The sequence below is a fragment of the Callithrix jacchus genome, chromosome 13 (assembly GCF_049354715.1).
Source record: "Callithrix jacchus isolate 240 chromosome 13, calJac240_pri, whole genome shotgun sequence".
NCBI lineage: Eukaryota > Metazoa > Chordata > Mammalia > Primates > Cebidae > Callithrix > Callithrix jacchus.
The window spans coordinates 31,205,712-31,228,057 of NC_133514.1; the positions used below are offsets into that span (position 1 = coordinate 31,205,712).

At 40.6% G+C, this 22,346-nt stretch overlaps 1 protein-coding gene across 2 annotated transcripts; it reads right to left on the bottom strand.

The window, feature by feature from the left end:
* Nucleotides 1-574: 574 nt before the first annotated feature.
* On the bottom strand, nucleotides 575-21,268 carry SARAF (store-operated calcium entry associated regulatory factor). 2 transcript variants are annotated; one of them, XM_008979257.4, is made up of 6 exons: nucleotides 21,048-21,268; nucleotides 13,235-13,413; nucleotides 8,946-9,363; nucleotides 4,856-4,943; nucleotides 4,065-4,219; nucleotides 575-1,364 (listed from the first exon to the last, which is right to left on the bottom strand). In XM_008979257.4, exons 1-6 carry the CDS (start codon nucleotides 21,148-21,150, stop codon nucleotides 1,339-1,341), a joined length of 969 nt encoding a protein of 322 aa, XP_008977505.1. In that variant the 5' UTR covers nucleotides 21,151-21,268; the 3' UTR covers nucleotides 575-1,338. The 2 variants fall into 2 exon arrangements, with proteins under 2 accessions (XP_008977505.1, XP_002756959.1); XM_002756913.5 differs by having other exon boundaries at nucleotides 4,856-4,997.
* Between the last annotated feature and the right edge of the window lie 1,078 nt (nucleotides 21,269-22,346).

The window sequence follows — 22,346 nt, forward strand, 5'->3', positions numbered from 1 at the left end:
TGCTTGAATCCAGAAGGCGGAGGTTGCGGTGAGCTGAGATCATGCCATTGCATTCCAGTCTGGGCAACAAGAGCGAAACTCCGTCTCAACAACAACAACAAAGAAAAACTTCTACCGTTTTACTGATGAAAAAAATAGTCCTATCCACAATACCCTTGCAACTACCCTCTAAATCACATTTTAAAGTCCTAATAAGGGTCTGTCTCTTTTAAATTGGTTCCTATTGGTTGGTGCAAAAGTAACTGCGTTTTTTAATGGCAAAACTCATTAAACACTTAAGATATAAAACTGGGCTTTCAGGTTACAAAGCTTAACTAAATTTCTGATGGGCTGGGTGGCTTGGAGATTTAATTCTTTTTTAAAAAACAATTTTTTGGCAGAGGCTTTCACAACATTTCTAAATTACTTTTTGAAAACATTTACTGAAAGACTAAGGTATGACTACCACATAAAATTATTATTTAGGGATACAGAACTTCTGCATGAACTATCCCCTCCAGGAAAAAGGGTTTAAAAAAAAAAGTAACATTTATTTGTGCCAAGGCTAGTAGAAAGAATGAGACTGAACCCCTTGTTTTTATTTATTCTTAAGATTGAAACAGACTATTACAAGAATATTTGAGATTCCACAGAGAAATGCATGCTTTTGTTATTAAAAGGCTTTTGTTGAAAAATCTGACCTTTACTTCTTATAAACTGAAGAAATATAGAGGTTTCAAGCATTTTTGCCAGCACACAGTCTAGATGCTTATTTTCTACCTTTTCCTACAGAAGGTAACATTCACTTACCAGAAGGCCATCACCACCACTGAATGATTCAAAGCTTCAGAGCTCAAAAGTGATCAGAACTCACAAATTAGCATAATTAGTCCAAAGCTTGATTTAAATGTTTGAAGAACAGCAAACACCAAATAATATAATACCAAATAGAATACTATAGTCTATGAGGTAATAACTCATCAGCTACAACCACCTAAGACTGAAATTTTCTGTACTTAGTTTAACGCCTTCATTAGTACAACGCCTTCATTCTTAATGCTTCTTAGGGCATCACAGGTTTTAGAAATTAATGCATTTTTAGCATTCCACAGTAATGACCACTTTCAAAAACTGCAATATACATCTGCATGTTACACTGACATATAACACGTAAGTATTGTGTCACATATGAACTTTCAGCCTCAAATAACAGAATACAAAAAGCTATACAGGACAAAACACCACAGAACTTTTGAATATTCCCTTTTCCCAGTTGTTAACAGGTAGCACTTTTTCTAAAGAGAAAGTGATGAAAAATCCGAAATTTCAGCATCCAGTGTTTGACTCCAACTTTCTACTTTATCGTCTCCTGGTACCACCATAACCTAGAATGAGAGGGGTAAAATTTAATTAGTTTTTAAAAATGCATTAGAATTGCTTATAAAATTACAAAAGTCATACATGTTTATTGTTAGCAAATTAATGAGAGAAACGGGAGGAAATGAGTGAGCCACTAGGTGGAACAGGGCTGAGCAGGACAGTGCATCGCGTCCCACAGCAGCCTTCGCAATCAGCGAGCCTAATACACTCACACATGCTTGCTAGGAACGACAGGACTCCAAAAAAGAAGACGCATTCTATAGTGGGGCCACCATGGTACAGGCAATACTCAAAGTCTAAGCCAAAAAGACAGAGGCCAATGGCACTTAAGCCATGCCCTGCTACCTCTCACAACTCCAGTGGTAAGAGACACAATGTGGGGAGGGCTATGGACCTTAAATGGTTAAGCATTACATAGACACCATGCGTGCATGCGCACACGCACACATGTGCACGCTACAGGATGACAAGTCTTCCTATCTGGAAAGTCTCTCAGTTTTTTTCAGGTTTAGATTATTTGGTTTTTATGATTTTCTTCCATGTAATTCCCATACATTTCTAGTTGATAGTCATGATTTTTTGGAAGTTGTCTTTCCATTGAGAATGAGTTTTCTTCTGTCATAATGTGTTACCTAGTCTAATATATATATGAAAGAATTTTGCTCGTTGCCCAGGCTGGAGTGCAATGGCACGATCTCGACTCAATGCAAACTCCACCTCCCAGGTTCAAGTGATTCTCCTGCCTCAGCCTCCCAAGTAGCTGGAATTGCAAGCATGTGCCACCACACCCAGCTAATTTTTGTACTTTTGGTAGAGACGGAGTTTCACCATGTTGGTCAGGCTAGTCTCAAACTCCTGATCTCAGGAGTTCCACCTGCCTCACCTTCCCAAAGTGCTGGAATTACAGGCATGAGCCACCACACCGAGCCTTAGCCATATTTTTACATATTCTCCTAATTCCTTTTTTTATCCCCAAAAGTACCCACTGTCTCATACTCTTAACACCATAGTTTTGCTTGTTTTTGAACGTGTATTTTATCAGATATAACTGCTACCATCACAGTGTATATATTACTTTGTGTCCGGCTTCTTTATATTTGGTATTTTCTGCACACAGCTGCTTATTTTCTTAGTTGCGCAGTAACCCACTGCATACGCAAACATGACTCAATTTACTCATCCATTTTCTGCTGATGGATATGTGGGCTATTTCCAGTTGCAGGCAATTATGAATAGGGATGCTATGAACATTCTTGTGCTTATCTGCCAGCATGCAGGTGTATGTACTTCTGTGGCTATATATCTGAGAGCAAACTGCTGCGTCCCAGGCATGTATAGGTTCAATTTTAGTAAGGTAATAATAGTTTTGTTAATTGAATATATCAATTTACAGCCAAACCAGCATTATGAGAATTCTCACATTTAAATATATATTTTAAATATATTTTTAATATATTTTAAATATATTTTTAAATGTATTTAAATATATTTTTCTATCAATTTCAAGAATTAGTCATTGTTCTATAACTTACTTCTCCTGAAAGACAAATCTACTCCACAGCAATCTCTCATGGCCTCTTTACCCAGCAGCTCCCATTCTCTGCCAGTTAGGCTTGATATTTAATCTAGCTATTACTTTGTTTTTTATATCCTTGCTTTTTAGAAAATATCCTCTGAGCCATTCTGAGGGAATGTATTCTCTTCCCGGGTCTACAAGGGGGCGTAGTTTCAAGGGCAAGAATCTTCCCAGCACCATGCCCACCCCTCCTTTAGGGGATTAAGGGTCTTTGTTTAAATTTTCGCACAAGCGGGAAGAATCAAAGATCAATCACAAAAGGAGTTTGAAGGAACTCCTCCCTGGTTAAAAGTCCTTGTCCCCCACATCCAGAAGGATTCCATATTTGGGTCCCCTTCCACAATCTTCGTGGAAGCTTTCTCTCTCTCATCTTCTCTCTCCTTTTTCTCTTTCTCTGCCTAAATAACTCACTTTCTGCAAAAACTCTTTGGGGTCTGATATTTACTTGCAAGCGCACCATGCCCGGCATGGTCCCCCTTTCCCATTCCTGGGTGAGTGAGAGACCAAGAGCCTGGAGCCCACCAGGGAGTGAGCTAAACCTCCCCTGCACCCCGTGTCCCAGAACCTGGCAAACAATTCCAGTAAACGTTATAATCATATTTTTGAAAATTATTTAATGTACACCTCAATATCTTTTTTGAATGTTACTGAATTTTAAGTTTAAGCTTCTACTTAAAAATTCTAGTTTAGGGTTGGGCGTGGTGGCTCACACCTGTAATCCAAACACTTTGGAGGCCAAGGCAGGAGGATCACCTGAGGTCGGGAGTTCAAGACCAGCCCAACCAACATGGTGAAACCCCATCCTTGAAAAAAAAGAAAAAGAAAAATTCTAGCTTAGAACTTAAAGGATCCCTAGAGATCACAGAATTAAATATATGTGGAAGCTGCCATCCAAAAAGGTTCAAGTTAAAACCTTGGTTACTGGTAGAACTAAGCCTAAATCAAATCCCTGTTTGATTCCTAAAGAATGTTTAGAAGTGGTATGTCAGTTAATTGTGCTATTAAAACTTTTGGTGAGTACACCAAATAAAAATAATGGTTGCTATATAGATAATCATCTTCTAAAGTTCCCAAACTATTTTTGTACTTTACTGCTATGTAAAAGGAACATGTATATTTGCACTGTTACCTGATGCAGTTCTGGTTTTCGTGTCTGAGTTTGAACATGCCGAATAGCTGCCCGAGCCTCCACGAAGGGGTGAGTAAGCCCGACTATTCCATGTGCCAGAGTAGGAGGGAGGATAGGACGGGTAGTACCACGAGTCTGAGAAGGGTGTTGCCGCTCTTTAAATGCATAAAAGTAGATTAGGCATTTTTCTTGTAGCTATAATTTTTAAGTACTTTCCTATTCCTAAACCGTCAGAAAAAAAGTCAAGTACTTTTTCCTGAATGTTCTGGTATAGCAGAGTTAACATGAAATTTAAAACTGTTTTATATCTCTGCCATTATTATGGTCATTGCTATAGGGGAAAAGTGACAGGGAGTCAGTGCTCTTTCTGAATTTGCACTGAAATAAAATCTAAACTTAAACTACCATTAATACTTCATATTCTAAAATCTGGCCCCAAGCTCTTTCCAGCCTTACTTTTATCATTCTTCTACCAAACAAGACTGTTTCCCAAATGTTATATTCTCTCCTGTCTCCTCATTTTCTCAGGTAAACTAAATAGTCTTTTTCCTATTTCATTAATATCTATGAGGATGACATAAGAAACACAATAAAAGAAAATAACATATACAATACTGATCAAATCACATGGAGTGTACCATCCCCCTTCCCAGAGAATCTTATTTAATAGGCTAATGCCACCAATTTATTTTCCTTAGCAAAACTAAATGCAGTTAAATTGCAAGCAAAACAAAGAAGCCTCTTTAAAAAGTTGAATTCAAGAGCAAGTGAGATCAATGCAAAAAGCTTACCTATTGCTGCCAAACAAATATCCTAGTAATCCACCAGTTCCCAAGCCAGTCCAGAACCCTGGTCCTGAATTTTCATATCCTTGTTGTCCTGCAAAAGCACCGCCAAAACCAGAAGTTGCACCACGGCCAGTATTCTGTGGTCCTTAAAATAAAAATGAGTTATTATGTATCTTCACTTAAACATGACATAGCCTACAAAAGCAAAGATAACATAACATTTCAATTATTTCATCTGTACTGAACTATTTATTAATAATACTCAGGCATCAAGTTATTAACAAGTTGTATTCAAAAAGGTATTTGTAAAATACTGTTTATAATGAAGGAGAACATTTCCCACAGACATGGGAAGAGAGGAATATTTTGGGACTGGGGAGGGTCTTGCTATATAAATTACATCTTCCCTGCTCAAGATCAGCTAACTAGAAAATGACCCCACTTTTCAGAATTACTTTCTCTCTGCATTGTGAACTTTTTTTTTTTTTTGAGACCGAGTTTTGCTCTTGTTACCGAGGCTGGAGTGCAATGGCGCGATCTCAGCTCACTGCAACCTCTGCTTCCTGGGTTCAGGCAATTCTCCTGCCTCAGCCTCCTGAGTAGCTGGGATTACAGGCACAGGCCACCATGCCCAGCTAATTTTTTGTATTTTTAGTAGAGACGGGGTTTCACCATGTTGACCAAGATGGTCTCGATCTCTTGACCTCGTGATCCACCTGCCTCGGCCTCCCAAAGTGCTGGGATCACAGGCTTGTAATCCCATGCCCGGCTGCATTGTGAACTCTTAAGTGGAGTCTCTAAGAGCTTCAGATGAAAGCTGTGCCTCAGTCTCTAACCAAGGAATCCAAGGGGAGGCAGCCAGATATTTATTTGTGTCAGCTGGGAAGTCAGATAGACAAGGGACCTAATGAGTATCTTCTACTCAGAGGAAATTTTATTTGATGTATATCATATATTTAGGAAAGTGTGCTAATCTTACATGTATGGCACAATAAATTTATACATATGTACCTATCCATGTAACCACCACCCACACCAATAAGCCATTTCTGGCACCCCAGAAGGCTCCCTCATGACAACTCCTTATAGATTCACATCTGTGTCAGAGATCAGCACTACTTTGACTTCTCTTACCATACTTTAGTTCTGTCCATTCTAAACAGGATCATACAGTATGTATTCTGTGTCTGGCACATCATTATGTCTATGGAGTCAATCCTACCATTGCATGTATCAGTTTTTTCTTTGTTGTTTTTTTTTCTTTTTTGAGAAGGAGTTTTTTGCTCCGTCACCACGCTGGAGTGCAGTGGCACCATCCCACTCACTGCAATCTCCGCCTCCCAGGTTCAAGCGATTCTCCTGCCTCAGTCTCCCAAGTAGCTGAGATTACAGGCATACACCACCACACCTGGCTAATTTTTGTATTTTTAGTAGAGATGGGTTTCACCATGTTGGCCAGGATGGTCTCAATCTCCTGACCTCGTGATCCGCCCGCCTCGGCCTCCCAAAGTGCTGGGATTACAGGCGTGAGTCACCATGCCCAGCCTCAGTGTTTTTCTTAACTCATGTGCTTCTACTGTGTGAAAAACTCACACAGTCCCATTCTAATGTTTACAGATATTCTACCTCAATTTTTTGGCTGTTATAAATCAAACTGCTACGAACATTCCTGTGCATGTTTCTTGGTGCACTATGCATTCACTTATCCTAGGTATTTATGTAGGAATAGAATTGCTGGTCACAGGGTAGGCATACATTTGGGTTAGTAAATACTGACAGTTTTCCAAAGTGTTTTACCATTTTAACTCCTACTAGCAAAGTACGAAAGCTACAGTCACTCTACATCATTACCCATACCTGGTACTCTGTCTTTTTAATGTTAGCCATTATTGGCCATCTAGTGGCTAAAAATAATCTCCCTGTGGTTTTAATCTGCATTTCTCTGAAGACTAATGATGCTGAGCACCTTTTCTTATTTTTATTGACCGTATATATCATGGGTTGGGGACCCTAGTACTGGTCCGTGGCATGTTAGGAACTGGGACACACAGCAGGAGGTGAGCAGCAGGCAAGCAACTGAAGCTGCATCTGTATTTAAAGCCACTCCCCATCACGTGCATTACTACCTGAGCTTCACCTCCTGTCAGATCAGAAGCAGCATTAGATTCTCATAAGAACGCAAAACCTACTGTGAACTGCACATGGAAGGGATCTGGGTTGCATGCTCCTTATGAGAATCTAAGGCCTGATGATCTGTCACTGTATCCCATATCACCCTAGATGGGACTGTACAGTTGCAGGAAAACAAGCTCAGGGCTCCCACTGATTGTACATTACAGTGAGCTGTTAATTAATTATATATTACAATGTAATAATAACAGAAATAAAGTACACAATAAATGTAATATGTTTAAATAATCCCAAAACTTTCTCTCCCGCCCTCCTAACCCCTGCAACTCGTGGAAAAATTGTCTTCCACAAAACCAGTCCCTGGTGCCAAAAAAATTGGGGACTGCTGATATAGATGTCTTCTCTTATTATAAAATGGCCATTCAAGTCCTCTTTGGAGGGCTTGTCTACCTAGGAGTTCATTTTATATTATAGATAGATAGATAGATAGATAGATAGATAGATAGATAGATAGATAGATAGATAGATAGATATGCAGGAAATATAGATAGATATGCAGGAAATACGTTTTGCAAATTTTTCCCAGTCTGAGGCTTGCCTTTTCACTCTCCTAACAGTGCCTTCTGAGGCCAGGCACGGTGGCTCAAGCCTGTAATCCCAGCACTTTGGGAGGCCGAGGCGGGTGGATCATGAGGTCAAGAGATTGAGACCATCCTGGTCAACATGGTGAAACCCTGTCTCTACTAAAAATACAAAAAAATTAGCTGAGCATGGTGGCATGTGCCTGTAATCCCAGCTACTCAGGAGGCTGAGGCAGGAGAAATTCCTGAACCCAGGAGGCAGAGGTTGCGGTGAGCAGAGATCACACCATTGCACTCCAGCCTGAATAACAAGAGCGAAACTCCGCCTCAAAAAAAAAAAAAAAAAAATTGTGCCTTTTGATGATTAGATATTCTTAATTTAAATAAAGGCTAATTTACCCATGTTTTCTTTTATGGCTGGTACTTTTTTTTTTTTTTTTTGCTTATATAAAGTGATTTATTTACAGAGAGAGAGAAACAGGAGGAGAGAGAAAGAAACAGCTAACTCTCACATTGAATGAGAGAATCCAGGAGAGGAAAGAGCTTCCACACTGAGTGGAAGGGAATACAGAGAGATGGAGTTTGGGAGAGGAAGACAGGCTTCCACAAAGGGAGTGTTCGTGGAAGCAGACTTCAGAAGGGAAATCCAGGATAGAGAAAAACAGCTTCCACGAACACAAGAGTGTTTGTGGAAGGGGATCCAAACGTGGAGTCCCTTATAGTTGGTACTTTTTATGTTCTGTTTAAGAAATCTTTACCTATTCTAAGGTGATGACAAATATTCTTCTATGTTTTATTCTGGAAACTTATTGTTTTACCTTTTACATTGAGATCTATAATACTTAAAGAATTAATTTTTATGTACAGTGTGAGACGGGGTCAGGGCAAATGTTTATTACCAAAAGCATTCTTTTCTTTTTTTTTTTTTTTTTGAGACAGGGTCTCGGCTCACTGCAACCTCCACCTCTTGGGTTCAAGTGATTCTCATGCCTCAGCCTCCAGAGCAGCTGGAATTACAGGTGCCTACTACAACACCCACCTAATTTTTGTATTTTTACTAAAGACTGGATTTCACTATCTTTGTCAGGCTGGTCTCAAACTCCTGACCTCAAGTGATCTGCCCACCTCGGCCTCCTAAAGTGCTGGGGTTACAGGCGTGAGCCACTGCACCCAGCCAAACAGGCATTCTTAACATTGCAATCACAACATACTTGGAAGAAAAGAAGAACAGAAGAGGGAAAAGAAGTTGAAAGTAAAAAAACAAAATGAGAAGACAAATCTCCTTTGGTTTCCCAATACAACCATTTTCTACTTCGGAACCGAGCACGGGATACACTAACCTCACACCCACCCTTCTTATAGCCACTACAAGGGAAACATACCTGTGAACTCAGACTTAAAGCCTGGGGGAGGAGGTCCTGATGGGTTGGTGAATCTCTGGTAACGGGGGGAAAATGTTGAATAATCAGAATATGAGGGAGGAGAATATTGCCCATCACTCAGGAACAGCTTATAGACTACAAAGGCAATCCCGAGGAGCACCACAATGGTAATCAATCCACTCATGTTACAGGAATCTGCCGAGTACCACTTATGATAATAATCAGAGAAAGAGGCAAAACCATGCTGCTTTCCAGACTCCTTCAGTTTCTTCAGGCCAAGTTCCGTATAATCTAAATTATACTCCAAGCCACAGGAACCTCTTAGTACATACTGGTCTTCAGAGGACTCATAGCCTTCACAGCTCACCACAGTTTTTCCAAATTTGTACGCAATATCTAAGTCGGTCTTACATTCCCACTATGAAGAAAAATAGAAACAGACTATTAGAAACAAACTTTTTTTTCATTTAATATATGTTACTTGGGCTATATATCTGTCATAAAATTGCAAAAGGAAGCAATGCAATGATCCCCAAAATTCAGGACATAAGTATTTGTGTTTGGGGGAACGGAAAATGAGGGACTTCAAAGATAATGGTGGTATCTGTGTTCTACTTCTTATGCTGGATAGTGTGCACACAAGTGTTCATTTTATTACCATTCTTTATTCTTTACATATGTTATATATCCATCTGAACATATTAAGTGTTCTATAATTTATAAAATTTAAGCAAGCTGTCAAAATGTCAATTTTTTGCCACTGTTGTTGAAGATGCTTTCTTTAAAAATACAGATTTCTTAAAAGATGTTAAGGCTCAAAACAGTATCATATATGAACGTCTGGTAGCTACACAAAAAAAACCTTCTGAGAAAAAAACCTTTCTACACAAATTTTATATAAAACCATGGACTAAATTTCCAGGGTCCAATTATATGTAATTCTCCAGTATTTTTAGAGATAGTTAGAATAATGCAAAAAGAATCCAGGCTAGCCCCAAAAATGTCTACCTTAAAAAAATATATGCCCAAGTTTGGTCTACATTCCATATTTTGCACTGAAAAAGCAATATGCTTCTTTAACTCTTAAGATACAAGCTAAACACCGGGTGTGGTGGCTCACACTTGTAATCCCAGCATTTTGGGAGGCCGCAGCCAGTGGATCATCTGAGGTCAGGAGTTCAAGACTAGCCTGGCCAAATGGTGAAATCCCGTCTCTACTAAAAATACCAAAATTAGCTGGGTGTGGTAGCTTACACCTGTAATCCCGGCTACTTCAAAGAGAGAGCTGAGGCAGGAGAATCACTTGAACCCAGGAGGTGGAGGCTGCAGTGAGCTGAGATCGTGCCACTGCATTCCAGCCTGGGTGACAGAGAAAGACTCAGTCTAAAAAAAAAGATACAAGCTAAAGTAGATTCAATTGGTTCTGTTGCCCTTCTGCAAATTTTTGTACAAATTATTTTCCTCTTTCAAAGTTCAGATACACTATTTTACTCTATTTATAACAGCTGTATTGAAATGTAATTGATACAGTTCACCCACTTCAATGGTTTTAGTATACTCACAGTTGTGCTACCATCACCACAATCAATTTTAGAGTATCTTCATCACCTTGAAGAAATCTTGTACCCATTAGCAGTCACTCTCCATTCTCCCCACAGACACCTCCCAGCCAACTTTTTTTTTTTTTAAGAGTTGATTAATCTTTACTACTCTGGAGGATTCAAGGATTCTTTTTTTTTTTTTTTCGTAAAACAGAGTCTCACTCTGTCACCCAAGCTGGAGTGCAGTGGCACAACCTCAGCTCATTGCAACCTCTGCCCCCTGGATTCAAGCGAGTCTCCTGCCTCAACCTCCTGAGTAGCTAAGACTACAGATGCATGCCACCACGCCCAGCTAATTTTTTTGTATTTTTAGTAGAGACAGGGTTTCACCATAGAGAGGCTGGTCTTGAACTCCTGACCTCATGATCTGCCCATCTTGGCTTCCCAAAGTGCTAGGATTACAGGTGTGAGCCACAGCACCCGTCCCTTGCCAACTTTCTGTCTATATGGATTTCCCTAACTGGACAGTTCACAGGACTGTAATAACACAATATGTGGTCTTTTGTGACTGGCTTCTTTCACTTAGCATATAATATTTTCCAGATTCATCCATGTTGCAGCATGTATTGGCATTTTACTCTTTTTCATGGCTAAATAATATTTCTTTGCATTTTATTTATCATTCATTAGTAATGGACATTTGAATTGTTTCTACCTTTTGGCTATTATGAATAATGCTGCTATAAACATCTTTATAAAAGTTTTTGTGTGGACATGTGTTTTCAATTCTCTTGGGTGTATCCCTTAGAGTAGAATGACTGAGGCATACGTGGTAAGTCTATGTTTAAACTTTTGAGGAATTCCCAGTTTTTCAAAGCAGCTGGACCATTTCACATTCCGAGCAGCAGTGTATAAGGGTTCCAATTTCTCTACATCCTCACCAGCCTTGTTACCTTGTTTTATTATAGTCAACCTACTGAGTGTGAAGTGGTAGCTTATTGTGGTTTTGATTTGTATTTCTCTAATGGCCAATAATAAGGAACGTTTTTTCATGTACTTATTCATTATTTATCTTCTTTGTTCAGATGCTCTGCCATTTTTAACTTGGTTGTTTTCTTATTGAGTTATAAGAGTTCTTTCGTATTTTAGCTATAAGTCCCTCATCAGTTACGATTTGCTAAGTTTCCTCCCATTCTGTAGGTTGTCTTTTCACTTTCTTGATGATGTCCTTTGATGGCCAAAAGTTTTTCACTTGGGTAAGATGAAGTTTTTCTTTTGTTGCTGTTGCTGTTACTACAGTATTTTTAAAATAATTTTATTTAGAGGAAGATTTATAAGTTTGTTGACAGGTGAATAAAACAAGCTAAACCTATATTGATATTCCAGTGTTAACTACCATTTCCTTAACCGTGCATACTACTAGGTAGTTTCTAAGTACTTTATTTAAATCTCAACTCTTGGAATAGAAGGAGTCTCTCTCCTGCTACCAGCCTCTCTCCTGCTACTAAACATAAGCCAACGTATGATATCCTCAACACTTCTTTGGTCATGCTATTCCCTTCTCTAGCCCTTTCTCTCTAAAAATTTTATTATTCCTTCATTCAGGTAGGCTTGCAAAAATAAAAAATAAAAAAAATAAAAATTTTATTATTCCTTCCTAACACAGCACAAATATCTCCTCCTTTAAGTCCCAATGGCTCCAACCAGATGCAACTTTATGTTGTCTTGGGACCTACATATAATCTGAGTGCTTATCTTACCTCCTCTACTAGTAAGAGAGTTTCTTCATTCTACCTTACTCATTTTTGTATATTGCAATTAATAGATGTTTAATGAATGACATCACCATTACTGCCTTTTTTCCATGAAGACTGTAAAAGTAACAAGTAAAGTAGCAGTGAGACTTCGGCAATAACCCAGAGGACTCTACGATTCAACTTAGCTGCACTGGGGGAAAATATTGTGAAATATCACCCAGTACAGATCAACTTCCTCTCTGAATTGCAAAGACCATGCATAAAGGTTGCATCAAACAAGAATATCATTCTGATGGAGAGGGGAAATTGTCAACACAAGTTTCTTGCCTTGTAAGCAATCATCTTAAATCCCTTTTGAAAGCAGTCAAAAGAATACAAAGTAGAAATATGTAACTAGTGATTTAAACTGAATTCATTTAATAAAATCTATTCTGTATCTGAAGCATATTCAGTTTTAGAACTTCAAGGAGATGCTCTGCTCCATGTACAAAACACCAGCGTCCCAAAGGCAATAAATAAAACCGGCTAAAATGCTTCCATTCAGAAGTAAACACCCTCAGTTCTATGACAATTTTAAAATCAACTGTTAGAAGCACAATAGAGATGAACCCCTACTAATTACGATCTATAATTCCTAATTATCTTAACTTTGTCTTAAGGGTAGGTTGGTATTCTTTGAGGAATGACGGAATTAACAACCATAAGACATCCCCTATGCCTCACCCTCAAGTATCTAAAAAGTTGTGGAAATTTACAAATGTCTTAGAAGGAAGTCAAAGTACAAAAACTACAATAAGTATTTTCAGGTTTTAAAATAGGTTCATCTCTCTTGGAGGCCCTTTCTTCCACAGGAAGAGTGACTGATTTAATTACATATTTAGACTGATCTCCAATTTCCGTATGTGCTCCCCAAAATACCTAGTAACGTCCCAATAAACAATTTACTTAATAAAAACCCCGTTTAGACTGCCATCAATGTAGTGGATATTACCTGTACATCATACCCATCCCAGCCTTTGTTCTGACACTGTATGACTTTTGGGGTGTAAGAATCACAACCAGCTGTGCCTCCAACACATTTCAACTGTGGGATGGGATCCAGCCTGCGGGAGGTGGTATAGCGGTCATAGTGAAGGGTAAGAGCTTTTACATCCCGCAGCAACATTCTGTCTGAAACAGCAAGAAAACAGAGGAACAAAGTAAATATCATGTCAGAGAAAGGTTCATCCTAATAAAACTCTCGTCATAGGAAATGTCTTTCTCGCCTTCTGAGGATGGCTAAGAAAGAGAGGATGAATCCCTCTCTCAAAGCTATCCCAACAACATTCAGGCCTTCTGCAGAAAATTCAGAAGGTCGCACTTTTAAGATCTCTCTGCATTTCAGCCAGATGCTTCTATAGCACAAGTGATACATCATTTTTGCTAAATCAAAAGAACAAAAAGTTCATTAACTTGAAACACTGTACTATGTAGTAATAATAGTGGTTAATTAAAATAGCAAAAAATATAAGAATGTTCCTGAAGTACATTTAATGATTTAAATGTCCATCAACAGGTGAAGAGATTAATAAATTCTGACCTATTGCAGTGGAATATTCCACAGCAGTTAGTATTAGTGAACGATAATTCATGTATCAAACTAGATGGCAAAAATATTTTAAACAAAATACAGGTTGCAGGATGTTTCACATGATAGCTTCATATAAACCTTTAAAAAAGGCAAAAGAGTACTACATACAGTTAACATCTATATACATATATAATAACAACATGAAGGCCAGGCGTGGTGGCTCAAGCCTGTAATCCCAGCACTCTGGGAGGCCGAGGCAGGTGGGTCACGAGGTCAAAAGATCGAGACCATCCTGTTCAACATGGTGAAACCCCATCTCTACTAAAAATACAAAAAAATATTTTATTTCACAATTTTAAAAAGTAAAACTAAACTATTTCACAAACTAAAAAACTTTAAACATACTGACAAAGAGATTTTAAAAGGAGGAGTCAAAATAATAAAATTATGTCTGGCATTCATGTGCAAAAACGAATTTCTAAACTGGGCACGATGGCACATACCTGTAATCCCAGCACTTTGGAAGGCTGAGGTGGGTGGATCACCAGAGGTCAAGAGTTCGAGACCAGCCTGGCCAACATGGCGAAATCCCATCTCTACTAAAAATACAAAATTAGTCAGGCATGGTAGCACATGCCTGTAATCCCAGCTACTTAGGAGGCTGAGGCAGGAGAACTGCTTGAACCTGGAAGGCAGAGGTTGCAGTGAGCCAAGATCGTGCCATTGCACTCCAGCCTGAGCACAAGTTAAAACTCTGTCTCCAAAAAAAAAAAAAAAAAAGAATTTCTATGTATTATTGGAAAATTAAGGACAAAGTCTTCCTATTTATCTTGTAGATTATGGATGGAAGATGCTGTGGATTGGCTCACTCAACATCTACTTCACCCTCAAACAGGTGTGCCTTCCTGTGAAGCAAAAGGAATGAATCCCAAAACCTTTTGTAGCTATAGTTGCCAAAAGCAATTTCAGTTCTGCCAATCAGAGGGACTCCAGCAAAATGTGGAAAGTAGTTCCTAGACTTACCTTCAGCTAACAAACACAAGCGTGGAGACTGTGGGTTCTCAAACTGATAGCGTCCTCTAATCAGCTTCATGGCTGTCAAGAGGCTTGACATGAGCAATCTAGGTTTCTCTGTGGCAGATGTTAATAGGCATCACTTTCTACCATTTTGTGAGCACCCAATTCCCTATATTCAACCTGTCAAATTAACAGAATTTGCAGCCTCCTGAAATTCTACTAAAATTACAATAAATAAATTATTTTGATGATGTAAATGACTGTGGTCGGGTAAAACCAAAGAGGAGACAACAACAGAATTTGTAAAGAGAAAGCAAATGGACTTCACTTAGGTCTAGATGACCAGACCTAAGTGAAAGTCAAATGCCAGAAGAGCAAAGGGGTTGATATCAAAGAATTGACCTGATATACATAACAGAATCCCCCCTCCCCCCCCAAAAAAAACGGGAAATGGCAACTCTGGAATGGGAGATGCCTGGAATACACACTACAGGGGGAAAGCCACTTGAGAAGAAGCCACATCCCAAGATTCATGCTGCTCTAACTCCCTTTTCCCCCACCAAGGAAACTATCTGGAGATGTAGTCTCTGGAGAGGATAAAACGGAAGGGATTTGCACTGGGGACGATCTGGCACAGTAGAGGACATGGGTACAAAAACAACCAAACAGGGAGCCCAAATGACTGCGTGCACAGACTGCTGAAAGCCAGATCTCCTTCCCCACATGGTGCACAAAATGCTAACAGCCATCCCCTTGTCTTCTGAGTGGCAGACTGGATGACTATTCCCTTGGTAATTTAACCAAGAAGAAATACCTAAATACACTGACATCAGAAACTTCCTCCAAAAAGAAAGCAACCTAGGTCACCCTGTCATGAAGTTCAAAATCAAAAGTGCAACAGCACACTGATAGCTTCCAATGAGATTTTTGGTTCCCCACAGTGAACCATGAGCAGGGACCTAAGGATTACTAAAAAATATGAGGGAAGTCCCTGCTATGGTTTGAATATGTCCCCACAAAGTTCATGTGTTGGAAACTTAATCCTCAATGCAACAGTATCGAAAGATAGAACCTTTTAAGAGGACTCTGCCCTCACAAATACATTATTGCTGTTACTGAAGGACTGGGTTAGTTATTACAAGAGTGGATTCCTGATAAAAGGATGAATTAGGTCCCTCTCCCTTCTCTCACTCTCTCCCCTTTCTGCCTTTATCATGGAATGACACAGCAAGAAGGCCCTCACTAGATGTCAGCACCTTAATATTAGACTTCTCAGCCTCCAGAACTGTGAGAAATGAATTTAGTTTTTTAATAAATTTCCCAGTCTGTGGTACTGTGTTACAGTAACATAAAAGAGATAAAACAGCCCCTAACATGAAATATAGCAACCCAGAGAGGACAGAACAGAACAACAAAAACAAGCAGGAGGAAAAAAGAGACTATGCAGGGAGAAGAAAACTTTTTTAAAACACTATGATATTCTCAGAGAAATATAAGAAAAATACTGCATGAATACAACAATCATGTTTAAAAGGAATACTCAGAGGAAAAAAACAAGAGCTTTTGGAAATTAATAACAGGACAGTCAAGATTAAAAACAAGAGAACTGTCAGCTACAGTGGCTCACACCTGTAATCCCAGCACTTTAGGAGTCCAAGGCAGGCAGACTGCTTGAGCCTGAGAGTTTAAGACCAGCCTAAGCAACATGGCAAAACCTTGTCTTTACAAAAAAAAATTTAAAAATTAGTCACATGTGGTGGCACACATCTGCAGTTCCAGCTACTCAAGAGGCCAAGGTGGGAGGATCACCTGAGTCTAGGGAGGTCAAAGCTGCAGTGAGCCATGTACTCCAGCCTGGGTGACAGAGCGAGACCCTGTCTCAAAACAAATACATACATACATACAACAGAACTGTTAGAAGAAAATCTTCTAGAAAGTAGAGCAAAAAAAAAAGTCAGGCACAGGGAACACGCCTGCAATCCCAGCACTTTGGGAGACCAAGGCAGGCGGATCACCCGAGGCCAGGAGTTCACAACCAGCCTGGACAACACAGTGAAACCTTGTCACTACTAAAAATACAAAAATTAGCCCAGCATGGTGGCACATGCCTGTAATCCCAGCTACTCAAGAGACTGAGGCAGGAGAATCACTTGAATATGGGAGGCGGAGGTTGCAGTGAGCCGAAATGGTGCCACCGCACTCCAGCCTGGGCAACAAGAGTGAAACCCCATCTCAAAAAAAAAAAAAAGAAAATTATAATCAAAATAGTAGGGAATTGGAACAGAGACAAAGAAAGCTCAGAAATAAATTGAGATACCTGTGGGAATTCAGTAAGATAAAGCAGTCTTTTTAATTTAATAGATAAAAGATGTCTTCTTTAATAAATAGCATTAGCATAATTGACTAACAAGAAAATCCACCTAAAGCTATATAAAAACCTAATTCCACATGAGCAAAGGATTAAAAATTTCCAAGAACTATATTAAAATAAACTATGCTATATTAAACACAAACTACTACCTCCTCATACATAAAAAATAAGACCATGAAAATGTTCAATGGTCTAAAAATAAGACTGTATTAATCAACTAAATAACAGAAATAAACAATTTATTTTAACAGAGTTGCAATAATGCAAAGAATACTGAACTAAGTTGGTGTCATTAACTGGCTATGACTTTGGCCAAGGCACTTAATTTACCTCTGTACAAGTTTCCTCACCTACAAAATTAAAACATTATCAACCTTGAAATTTGTTGTGAAGCTTAGATATAATTTATTAATATTATCTGGCATCAGGCCTGTAATCCCAGCACTTTGGGAGGCCGAGGCGGGTGGATCACGAGGTTAAGAGATTGAGACCATCCTGGTCAACATGGTGAAACCCCATCTCTACTAAAAATACAAAAAATTAGCTGGGCATGGTGGCTCATGCCTGTAGTCCCAGTACTCAGGAGGCTGAGGCAGGAGAACTGCCTGAGCCCAGGAGGCGGAGGTTGCGGTGAGCCGAGATCGCGCCATTGCACTCCAGCCTGGGTAACAAGAGCGAAACTCCATCTCAAAAAAAAAAAAATTATCTTGCAGAGTACTTGAAGCATAACAGGTGATCAGGTACAATAAATACTACTGAAAGTTTTAAGATGGAATAGGATGACCAAAACCCTATAGCATCTTTCTTCCCTAGAGACCCTTAAGGTCTGAAAACAAAATGCTAATAAGCACACCCCACTAGTTACATCAGTCAAGGGACACAGGAGCTCCCTGAACTCCAGACTCATAAATAAAAATCCATGGCAGGTCTCAAACAAGATAAACAAAACCAAACTCCCCAAACCTGATAATTTCACAGTCTTCCACATCTCAGGAAATGGTAACTCCATGCTTCTAGTCGCTCAAGCCAAAAACCTTGGATTTCTCATCTCTCCTCTCACTACTACATCTAATTCATCAGAATATCATGTTAGCTCCACCTTCAAAACAGGTGACAAGAGAACCCAGCTACTCTAACCAACTCCACTGCTCCTCCCCTGGTCCAAGCGGTCACCACTCTCAGAACTTACTGTACAATATTAAAACAGATATTAATATATATTCATTCACTGGTTTCCCTGCTTCCCTCCTACCTTCTTTGGTTTGTTTTCCACAGAGCAGCCCAAATGAGTCTTTAAAGATATAAGCAATTTCATGTCATTTACTCCTCCCCTCTTTAGGTTCCTAGTCAAATGTCACCCTAACAGTGACTTCTTTCCTGACCAATGTATATTTTTTAAGTCTCCACTTTTGCCTGCACACCATGTCCTCCTTATCCTGTTTTATCATTCACGGTGCATACCACTCTTTACAATATAACATGTTATTTACATGTTCGTCTGTTTATTGTCCATTTCTCCCCAATAGAGGTAAAGTCCTTGGGGGCAAGACACTGTTTTGTTCCCAACACTCTGTGAAGAGTGACTTAATATAAGATTACATTCAATAAAGAATTCTGAAAATTCTTTGAGTACCTATTTAGAATGGTGCTAATTTTTTTTTCCAGACAAATTACTGCTCAATGTTAACTAAAGTAAGGGCATCCAAGTCAAACAAAAGATAAATTAGGTTGTTAATGCTTTAGTAAAGGACTTAATAAAGGGTATCTCAATAAAGTACCTTCATAAAACAGTTCCTCAAAGTAAACTTAAAGTGAAGTAGAATTTACATAAAACAATTGAGTTTACTCTGCAAAACATTTTGGTGCTTTGTGTTCCAGAACAATAGTTTTATAGCATAGATAAACTAGGAAGTGGTTGATCTTTAAAGTTGGTTCTTCTTTTTATAGTTCCTCTGACTCAATTGTAAACTTCCTTTTTAGATTTTTTTTTTTTTTTTTTTTTTTTGAGACGGAGTTTCACTCTCGTTACCCAGGCTGGAGTGCAATGGCACGATCTCCGCCCACCGCGACCTCCGCCTCCTGGGTTCAGGCAACTCTCCTGCCTCAGCCTCCTGAGTAGTTGGGATTACAGGCACGCGCCACCACGCCCAGCTAATTTTTTTTGTATTTATAGTAAAGACGGGGTTTCACCATGTTGACCAGGATGGTCTCGATTTCTTGACCTCGTGATCCATCCCCCTCGGCCTCCCAAAGTGCTGGGATTACAGGCGTGAGCCACCGCGCCCGGCCCTTTTTTAAATTAAGAACTGATTCAAAGTTCAACAAATTGTCTACTGCCATACCACCCTGAAAGTGCCCGATCTCGTCAGATCTCGGAAGCAAAGTTCAACAAAGTAATGTTTCATTCTAGGTTTTCAACTGTAATTCTGATCAAGTCTCCCACTTACATACAACTAATAGAAATACAAAAGAAAAACGTTAGACATGTAAATACAACTTGGCTTTATATTTTTTGGTAATAAAACTTCCACATCAAATGTCTACTCAACGTGATGTGCTTGCGTATAGCACCTTCTCTCTCATTTCACCATGTAATAATAAAATAGGCTATTACAGAAATAAACCTGTTGCTTAAATTCGCAATGCAGGCATTTCCAGTCACCAAATCACAAAAGCAGTATGCTTTCCATGCCATCTTTACTCCGAAATCCAAAAATGTCGTTTTAATTTTTTTAACAGAATTCCAATTTAACAGCATGCGCCATTTATTAAAATGAAAAAGTCAAAATCTGTATCTAAGTATATAGACATAAACATATTAATTGCACGGAGTATCGCTGATCCCATGAAAATTCTTTAGACAATTTAAATAACATACTAACATATAAGAAGCTCTTCCCTAGAACCCACTTACCATGTACCATAACCAAAAAAAAAAAGAGAGAAAATTATTTTCTTAAATTCTTGTGTATGGTAAAAGCCAATGGGAAGAGCTGGTGCCTCGTGATGTAGTACACTGCAATCGTCACAATAAGCAACAGAGGTTCTCATAAAAACATGGTGGCTCACGCCTGTAATCCCAGCACTTTGGGAAGCTGAGACAGGCGGATCACGAGGTCAGGAGTTTGAGAGCAGCCTGGCCAACACAGTGAAACCTCGTCTCTACTAAAGATACAAAATATTAGTTGGGCTTGGTGGCGGGCACCTGTAATCCCAGCTACTCGTGAGGCTGAGGCAGGAAAATCGTTTGAACCCGAGAGGCAGAGGTTGCAGTGAGCCGAGATCACGCCACCGCACTTCAACCCGGGCGACAGTGCAAGACTTCATCTTGGGTGGTGGGGGGGAGTGCAATCTGCGCTTCTGCTAACAGACCTGTAAGGTCTGCAGCCTTGTCCGCTAAAGGTGACTCAGAGACTGCGAGTGGCAGGCAACGGCCGGCCATAGCAACAGGCGGCCATGACAACAGCCGTTCACTGTGACATCACACAGCCATGACAACAAAGCAGATGCGCAGATGAGTATCCAGCTCTCCAGTTAGAAGACTCAGAGATGAGAAAGAAGACGGTGGGCAAATTCCAGGAGTCCGGGGCAGGGAGAAAGGAAACGTTAAGGATCCCCAGTCGTCCCGCCCCGCCCACCCCGCTCCAGTCATTCCTACTCGTCTCCCAGGACGCCCGGAAAGAAGAGGGGAACCAGGGAGGGCAAGAACAGCAAGTAAGTCAGACATGGGAAATCCAGGAACCCAGGCTCCGAGGAGACGGTGTAAGGAAATGAGGGGCCGCCCGCACCCGCTGACGGCGGCGGAAAAGGGCGAGCGAGGCGCCTGAGGGCCCCGACGGCACTCACCAGGGTCGTTCCAGCCCAGAGCAGGGCCTGCGGTCAGCAGAAACATATGCAAACCCAGGAGCAAGCAGTACCCGGCCGTTCCCGGCCCGCAGGCTGCCGCCATGGCGCTCAGAGAAGATGGCGCTGGGCTACCAGGCGCCTGCGGGCCGAAGCCGGGTGCGGTAGCGCGCGACGCTACGCAGCGACACAGCCAGAGCTGGCAGAGAAGGGACGGTGCGACTGCAGAGCCGCAGCCGCGACGGGTCGGTGCGCCAATCCTACGTCACTGCCGCTGCGGCCCGTGGGGCGCCGTGAGTGGCCGACGTCGGCCCCGCCCCTGGAGCGCAGCCCGGCTTGGGGCGGGGCGAGGCAGTGTGGGCGGGGCCGAGGGACAGACGCTGCGGGGGCTGGGGGCGGGTTTGAGGCGGGGCGCGGCGGTGTGGGCTGGGCCGAGGGCGGCGGGTAGCGTTGTTGTGTCTGGTCTTAGATTCCGGAAGCTTCTGTGCGTAGGCGCTGCGGTTTGAGAGGCTGAAAACGTTGCGACGCGAAATCTAAGAAATATAGTCAAATTATGTTTTACTAAAGGCTCAATAACTGTGCTTTATTCATCTTTGTGTGTTCAGCACTTAGGATAGCGCCAGGCACATGGTCGGTGTTCTATTACTGGTTGCTAAAATACAGGCAAGATTCAGGCAAAAGGTAACAGGGAAATAGATTGGTTTCAGGGCTCAGAACCTCTACGAGGTTCCTTGCGCATGGAGGCCGGAAGACTAAAATGTCAGGAGGAGTAAATATTGTCTGAAGCCAGAGAAAACAGTTATCTGAGCTTTGAGGGCTAGCGGGCTTGGGTTTATTTCATTCATTCATTCAATGAATATATGTTGAATACATAATACGCACCCGGCACTGTTTTAGGCATGGAGGATACAGACATGATCCCTATACTCATTGAAGTAGAATAGGACAAACAACATACAAATTAAACAACAAAAAGAAGGCCGGGTGCAGTGGCTCAAGCCTGTAATCCCAGCACTTTGGGAGGCCGAGGCAGGTGGATCACGAGGTCAAGAGATTGAGACCATCCTGGTCAACATGGTGAAACCCCGTCTCTACTAAAAATACAAAAAATCGGGGTCCAAAGTGGCTCCCGCCGGATGTCATGGAGCTTACAAAGGTGAGGTCATGAGTTCAAGGCTAACCTGAGCAAGCTTACAAGCTCACACTGATTGGCAAAAAAAAAAAAAAAAAAAATACAAAAAATTAGCAGGGCATGGTGGCGGGTGCCTGTAATCCCAGCTACTCAGGAGGCTGAGGCGGGAG